Source organism: Oncorhynchus gorbuscha, unplaced genomic scaffold (genome assembly GCF_021184085.1).
Source record: "Oncorhynchus gorbuscha isolate QuinsamMale2020 ecotype Even-year unplaced genomic scaffold, OgorEven_v1.0 Un_scaffold_4371, whole genome shotgun sequence".
In the NCBI taxonomy this organism is placed as follows: domain Eukaryota; kingdom Metazoa; phylum Chordata; class Actinopteri; order Salmoniformes; family Salmonidae; genus Oncorhynchus; species Oncorhynchus gorbuscha.
In genome coordinates this window covers 27501-35518 of record NW_025748403.1, presented here as the reverse complement: position 1 = coordinate 35518, position 8018 = coordinate 27501, and the positions used below count along the sequence as shown (strand labels likewise).

At 52.5% G+C, this 8018-nt stretch overlaps 1 protein-coding gene across 2 annotated transcripts in view; it reads right to left on the bottom strand.

Moving 5' to 3' along the window:
* Window positions 1-606: 606 nt before the first annotated feature.
* LOC124028533 (LIM domain only protein 7-like) overlaps window positions 607-8018 on the bottom strand; it is a 7434-nt gene continuing 22 nt past the window's right edge. Inside the window, exons 1-8 of one of the 2 annotated variants that reach the window (XM_046340577.1) lie at window positions 7772-8018; window positions 7465-7568; window positions 4907-4977; window positions 4313-4382; window positions 3630-3736; window positions 2799-2829; window positions 1412-1525; window positions 607-870 (exon numbers count right to left, since the gene is read on the bottom strand). The exon at window positions 7772-8018 is cut by the window's right edge and continues 22 nt beyond it. In XM_046340577.1, the coding sequence (XP_046196533.1) occupies window positions 622-870; window positions 1412-1525; window positions 2799-2829; window positions 3630-3736; window positions 4313-4382; window positions 4907-4977; window positions 7465-7533 (711 nt within the window). In that variant the 5' untranslated portion in view covers window positions 7534-7568; window positions 7772-8018 and the 3' untranslated portion in view covers window positions 607-621. Of the gene's footprint in view, window positions 871-1411; window positions 1526-2798; window positions 2830-3629; window positions 3737-4312; window positions 4383-4906; window positions 4978-7464; window positions 7569-7723 lie in introns of both variants that reach the window. The other variant, XM_046340576.1, reaches the window with a different exon arrangement.

Here is an 8018-nt window from a genome sequence, read left to right as displayed (position 1 = left end):
AGAGAAGGCACCGAACCTAGACAGCCATCAGAGAGAAGGCACCGAACCTAGACAGCCATCAGAGAGAAGGCAACGAACCTAGACAGCCATCAGAGAGAAGGCAACGAACCTAGACAGCCATCAGAGAGAAGGCAACGAACCTAGACAGCCAACGGTGGAGCAGCATTAGGGAGCATCCCTAACAGGGTCCCAAATTGAGCCCTATTCCCTCCGTAGTGCACTACTAATAGGGCTCTGGTTTATAGTAGTGCACTACGTAGGGAATAGGGCGTCTCTAGTCTATAGTAGTGCACTACGTAGGGAATAGGGCTCTAGTCTATAGTAGTGCACTACGTAGGGAATAGGGTGTCTCTAGCGTCCTGCGCCCCACCTCTGGCCCGCTCCAGGCATGAGCCCATTATCAAACCCGTGTGGAACCAGATGGAATGTCTCACCGAGAGGAGAAAGCTGGCAGGACGGGGGGGAAAGGCCGTGGCCGTAAGCACGTCCTTCTCTGGGCAGAGAGACATTCCTGACAGTGACTACTAATATTGTGACCGTTAACTTCGGATTCTGTTGGTAGCGCATTTTCGTATCGACCGGTAAACTCCCACATGACTAAAAACCAGCCAACGCTGTCGACTACAACAACATATTCCAGTCGTTACCTTCGCTGCCGGCCCTCAGGATGGAGTCAGAGATATAGCTGAGGGTACGGGACTCCGCCGAGTCAAAGCTCAGGGCCGAGTTCAAGCTCTCTACGGAGTCCTCTCTGCTGTAGCCGGGTGTCTGGGACCGGGTTAGAGGCAGCAGCTCATCATCCCTCTCTGGGTAGATCACGTCACTGTAGTCCCTGTCTGTTATACTGCCTCTGGGGGTTTCTTCTAGAGCCTGGGACACACAGGGGACACACAGGGAGATACATTTTTATTTAGCTTTGAGTTTGCATGTTTATAAATATCCATTGGTTCAGTTGTACAGGGCAAAGTACATGTATTAGCCCCAGGTGTGGGGTACAGACAGAGGAGCAGTACCACAGACAGGGATAAACCCAGTGGGTTCAGGTCTGGGGTACAGAGAGATAAACCCAGTGGGTTCAGGTCTGGGGTACAGACAGAGATAAACCCAGTGGGTTCAGGTCTGGGGTACAGACAGAGATAAACCCAGTGGGTTCAGGTCTGGGGTACAGACAGATAAACCCAGTGGGTTCAGGTCTGGGGTACAGACAGAGATAAACCCAGTGGGTTCAGGTCTGGGGTACAGACAGAGATAAACCCAGTGGGTTCAGGTCTGGGGTACAGACAGAGATAAACCCAGTGGGTTCAGGTCTGGGGTACAGACAGAGGAGCAGTACCACACCATAGAGCTAAGCTTAGTGGTCTCTAGAAGGCCTTGAGGTTGAGCTGAGGGTTAAGGTGAGGGAGCGTGTTACCTTGGACAGAGCGATGCCCAGTAGTCCCTCGAATGCTTTGAGGTTGAGCTGAGGGCCAGAGTAGAAGGGATCCGCCTGGGCCTTCCGACCCAGCCAGTAGATGGTGATTAGAACCTGGAGGAGAGATCACAGCTTTGGGCGGGAACTTTATCTTTCATCATTATGTAGAGGACAGGCCGCTCCCAGTCACGACGTAGACTAGAGAACAGGCCGCTCCCCGTCACGAAGTAGACTAGAGAACAGTAGTAGCAGGGCCGCTCCCCGTAGACTAGAGAACAGTAGTAGCAGGGCCGCTCCCCGTAGACTAGAGAACAGTAGTAGCAGGGCCGCTCCACGTAGACTAGAGAACAGGAGTAGCAGGGCCGCTCCCCGTAGACTAGAGAACAGGAGTAGCAGGGCCGCTCCCCGTAGACTAGAGAACAGGAGTAGCAGGGCCGCTCCCCGTAGACTAGAGAACAGGAGTAGCAGGGCCGCTCCCCGTAGACTAGAGAACAGGAGTAGCAGGGCCGCTCCCCGTAGACTAGAGAACAGGAGTAGCAGGGCCGCTCCCCGTAGACTAGAGAACAGGAGTAGCAGGGCCGCTCCCCGTAGACTAGAGAACAGGAGTAGCAGGGCCGCTCCCCGTCACGACGTAGACTAGAGAACAGTCAGTAGGAGAACAGCAGTAGTAGGGCAGCCGCTCCCGTCACGACGTAGACTAGAGAACAGTAGTAGCAGGGCCGCTCCCCGTAGACTGGAGAACAGTCCCAGCAGGGCCGCTCCCCGTAGACTGGAGAACAGTCCCAGCAGGGCCGCTCCCCGTAGACTGGAGAACAGTCCCAGCAGGGCCGCTCCCCGTAGACTGGAGAACAGTCCCAGCAGGGCCGCTCCCCGTAGACTGGAGAACAGTCCCAGCAGGGCCGCTCCCCGTAGACTGGAGAACAGTCCCAGCAGGGCCGCTCCCCGTAGACTAGAGAACAGTAGTAGCAGGGCCGCTCCCGTAGACTGGAGAACAGTACCAGCAGGGCCGCTCCCCGTAGACTGGAGAACAGTCCCAGCAGGGCCGCTCCCCGTAGACTAGAGAACAGTAGTAGCAGGGCCGCTCCCCGTAGACTAGAGAACAGTCCCAGCAGGGCCGCTCCCCGTAGACTGGAGAACAGTCCCAGCAGGGCCGCTCCCCGTAGACTGGAGAACAGTCCCAGCAGGGCCGCTCCCCGTAGACTAGAGAACAGTCCCAGCTGGGCCGCTCCCCGTAGACTAGAGAACAGGCTGCTCCCCGTAGACTAGAGAACAGTCGCAGCAGGGCTGTTACACAGTGAGAGAGTCTGCGATGGGAATTAGGACAGTTCCAAGTTACAGCTCAATACCTTTCAGTGAACACAAACAATTCAAGTAGAAACCCACTTACGTTTTTCAGCCTCCTTTTGCTCTCTGCACACCTGAGAAGAAAATGAGATCTTAGTCCGAGCAAAGACGGCACACACTGACAAACGTTTACCCCTGGCTTCTCACTAAACAAAAAGGTGATCTATTATAGACAGTCTATAAAATATTATTCTGTTTAAATAGTCACTCTGATAGGACTCATGCGAAACACCACACTGTGGACTACTCATCTAGCCACGTGATTTAGCTGCCAAGTCAAAACAACCCACTATCAACACCATGCAATCAGTGATAACACAGAACTGGCTGTATAACCCGATATACACAACCACAGCATGTCATTAGTGAGTCCAGTCCGTGTACACTAACGTTCCAACCAGTGAGACGCTGGCCAATAAATACATTAAACACCGTCTAACGTCACAGGCACCGTCTAACGTCACAGGCACCGTCTAACGTCACAGGCACCGTCTAACGTCACAGGCACCGTCTAACGTCACAGGCACCGTCTAACGTCACAGGCACCGTCTAACGTCACAGGCACCGTCTAACGTCACAGGCACCGTCTAACGTCACAGGCACCGTCTATCATCACAGGCACCGTCTATCATCACAGGCACCGTCTATCATCACAGGCACCGTCTAACATCACAGGCACCGTCTAACATCACAGGCACCGTCTAACATCACAGGCACCGTCTAACATCACAGGCACCGTCTAACATCACAGGCACCGTCTAACATCACTATAAGTCCAGCAGCTGGGGATGAAAACCATATTAATCCTTCACTTCCATTTGATTTGTTCTACATAATAATAATATATATATTGACCAAATAAAAGGAGTTGTACCTGAGTGTGGCGCGTGTGGACAGGTCCTGCAGGTCTCCAGGATGAAACAGCTGAGCCTCGTGTAGACCGAGTGTCCCACACGCTCTCAGAAACACATTCACATTGTCCTGGAGGAGAGGGGCAGAGAGGGGAGGGGCAGAGAGGGGAGGGGCAGAGAGGGGAGGGGCAGTACAATCAGAAGGCTTGGCCTAAGGATGATCATGTGACTGGTGGGAGGAGTCTCTTAATAGCTTTCCAGGATCCTTTCCAAACAGGTGGAACCTTGACAGTTTGACCTCTGAACCAAATGTGTTGAGCTGCCCCACTCAGCCCCACTCAGCCCCACTCAGCCCCACTCAGCCCCACTCAGCCCCACTCAGCCCCACTCAGCCCCACTCAGCCCCACTCAGCCCCACTCAGCCCCACTCAGCCCCACTCAGCCCCACTCAGCCCCACTCAGCCCCACTCAGCCCCACTCAGCCCCACTCAGCCCCACTCAGCCCCACTCAGCCCCACTCAGCCCTGTCATGTTCATCACATCACTAGATCCTCAAGACAGTTTCAGATCTGTCACACTAAGCAGGAAACCACAGAGGACGACTTCCTGAAAGACCCGGGTCGTCTAACTACTGTCACCCCGGCAGACAACAGATCCCTCTGCCTTCTCATATGAAATGTAGAACGGCTACACGCAGTGAACTCACCAGTCCGGCCATTGGAGTAGACAGCGTGTTCACCCTCTTAATAAGGCCTGGTTTCAACTGGTTGATTAGACTGAGAAAGGGAGGGACAGAGGGAAGAACAGACGAGTTAGACAGCGTGACCATCGACCACACCAGGACCTGGTACTTAAACCACTAAGGTGTGTATAGAACCACAGCCTATGGGATTCATTCATTACTACTGGCAGAGCAAGACTCCATTCTCCATATATATACACTACAGTTCCCATAATACTCACTGGCAGAGCAGGACTCCATTCTCCATATATATACACTACAGTTCCCATAATACTCACTGGCAGAGCAGGACTCCATTCTCCATATATATACACTACAGTTCCCATAATACTCACTGGCAGAGCAGGACTCCATTCTCCATATATATACACTACAGTTCCACATAATACTGGCAGAGCAGGACTCCATTCTCCAGATATAGACACTACAGTTCCCATAATACACCCTGGCAGAGCAGGACTCCATTCTCCAGATAAATACACTACAGTTCCCATAATACTCACTGGCAGAGCAGGACTCCATTCTCCAGATAGACACTACAGTTCCCATAATACTCACTGGCAGAGCAGGACTCCATTCTCCAGAGCAGAGCGGAAGTTGTTGCTTCCGAATGATTTATTTGTCACTTCCTATATACAGGAAGAGGAAAGAACACAATACCACTGTCACATTTTAGATAAACTAACATGCAAGTGTAATTTTTTTTTTAAACTAAATGTCCTCTTGGATCACAGATTATGATCTATACTTACCTAGTGCATAATTATGTTTGTTTAAATCAGATTTGCATTTTACCACAATTTTTTACTAAGTTCTCATTGCTGTTACAGTCCAAAAAGTAATAAACAAATCAATATTTCATATGTTTTTAAACATGGTCTCCTTATGAAAAGGTCTGAGACAACAGAATTGTGAGAGAGCCAAGCGGGGGGATACACAGAGAGAGAGCCAAGCGGGGGGATACAGAGAGAGAGAGCCAAGCGGGGGGATACACAGAGAGAGAGACCCAAGCGGGGGATACACAGAGAGAGAGCTCCTGCCGGGGGGGATACACAGAGAGAGAGCCAAGCGGGGGGATACACAGAGAGCCAAGCGGGGATACACAGAGATACACAGAGAGAGAGAGCCAAGCGGGGGGATACACAGAGAGAGAGCCCAAGCGGGGGGATACACAGAGAGAGAGCCAAGCGGGGGGATACACAGAGAGAGAGCCCAAGCGGGGGGACACAGAGAGAGAGCCCAAGCGGGGGGGATACACAGAGAGAGAGCCCAAGCGGGGGGATACACAGAGGGCGCCAAGCGGGGGATACACAGAGAGAGAGCCAAGCGGGGGGATACACAGAGAGAGAGCCAAGCGGGGGATACACAGAGAGAGAGCCAAGCGGGGGGATACACAGAGAGAGAGCCAAGCGGGGGGATACACAGAGAGAGAGCCCCAAGCGGGGGATACACAGAGAGAGAGCCAAGCGTGGGGGATACCAGAGAGAGCCAAGCGGGGGGGGATACACAGAGAGAGAGCCGCTGGGATACAGAGAGAGAATAGCGGGGGATACACAGAGAGAGAGCCAAGCCGGGGATACACAGAGAGAGAGCCCCAAGCGGGGGGATACACAGAGAGAGCGCCTGCGGGGGATACACAGAGAGAGAGAGCCAAGCGGGGGATACACAGAGAGAGAGCCAAACGGGGGTGTACACAGAGAGAGAGCCAAGCTGGGGGTACAGAGAGAGAGCCAAGCGGGGGGATACACAGAGAGAGAGCCAAGCGGGGGATACACAGAGAGAGAGCCAAGCGGGGATACACAGAGAGAGAGCCAAGCGGGGGGATACACAGAGAGAGAGCCAAGCGGGGGGTACACAGAGAGAGAGCCAAGGGGGGATACACAGAGAGAGATACACAGAGAGAGAGAAGGGGGGATACACAGAGAGAGAGCCAAGCGGGGGTACAGAGAGAGAGCCAAGCGGGGGGATACACAGAGAGAGAGCCAAGCGGGGGTACACAGAGAGAGAGAGCCAGAGAGAGAGCGGGGGTACACAGAGAGAGAGCCAAACGGGGGATACAGCCAAGCGGGGGGAGAGAGAGCCAAACGGAGGGTACAGAGAGAGAGCCAAGCGGGGGGATACACAGAGAGAGAGCGGGGGGTACAGAGAGCCCAAGCGGGGTACAGAGAGAGCTTGCCGGGGGTACAGAGGGGATACAGAGAGAGAGCCAAGCCAGAGAGAGAGCGCCGGGGTGTACACAGAGAGAGAGCCAAGCGGGGGTACAGAGAGAGAGCCAAGCGGGGGTACAGAGAGAGAGCCAAGCGGGGGTAAAGGGGGGTACAGAGGCGGGGGTACAGAGAGAGAGCCAAGCGAGAGTAAAGCGGGGGGTAAAGGAGGGTACAGAGAGAGCCAAGCGGGGGGTACAGAGAGAGAGCCAAGCGGGGGGTAAAAGAGAGCCAAGCGGGGTACAGAGAGAGCCAAGCGGGGGTAAGGAGGGTACAGAGAGAGAGCCAAGCGGGGGTAAAGAGAGAGCCAAGCGGGGGTACAGAGAGAGAGCCAAGCGGGGGTACAAGAGAGCGGGGGTACAGAGAGAGCCAAGCGGGGGTAAAGGGGGTACAAAGAGAGAAAGCACAAAGACGTGCATGACGTCATCCACTCCCCATCACCCTCAAGGTTCTATTTGCAAAACGGTGAAGTAACCGGTGTTCTTTAATACGTGTATTGATCTGTGCGCTGTAAAGCGTATATGACCACACTCTTAAAACTGAACACGTTCACACTCAGTTCCACAGCGGCTTCCACTGTCAACATAGTCACCAAGTATTTGCATTTACAGGATTGTAATCACATGTTTTACGAGTCATTAGGTGATGTTATGGTCATCATAAAACAGTAGATTTAATGAGTGAGCCTCTGTCTGTATAATGTATCACGAGGAACAATTACCCAAACGTAATTAGATAATGGATAAGACAGGTCTAAGTTTGGGAAACAATGAACTTTCCTCTTAAAAAGTGTGAGAAACTTTTTGACGTAGGCTGCTGTAGTCTTATCAAAAACATTTACCTGGATCTATTTATTCACGGATCAAACGAGATGTTTTCGACGTGGTTATAAATTCACTCGCTCCAACCTACCTCCATCCACCGTTGAGCCTCGGTGAAGGCGTCTTCACAGGTCACACTGGTCTGTTCTCGCCACTCCATCTCACAGGCCTCAAAACAGACACGGGACTTTTATTCTAGTTGAAAGAGAACAAGGCCAAAAGTCGGTCCTTATTGATATCGTTATGCCTCCCCTAAATACATAACAAACAGCTTCAATCAAAGCATTTCCCCTGTCGACTAGGACACAATTATCCAGCGATGACGCTATTGTAAAAAAAAAATGTGTTACCTGCGTCAAACTTCAGCTGCGATACATGAAAATCTAAACTCTGCTCACCGGAGAACGATTGCCGTTAATTGACTTCCGCGCGCCTCGCAAGGGGTCACTTTATACCAAACATTATTGACACGTGCAATAAACTAAAGTGGGCGTTTCCTGATGTTTGAAACGTCGTCCTGTTCTGCAGCTGACGGTGTTTCTCTTTACTGAACACCAGGGGGCGTCACGGAGTCATAACGCGGCCTTCGCTGCTCACGTCGCTGTCTTCAGTGAAGGAGAAGGAGTTCCACTGAATAACACAGCC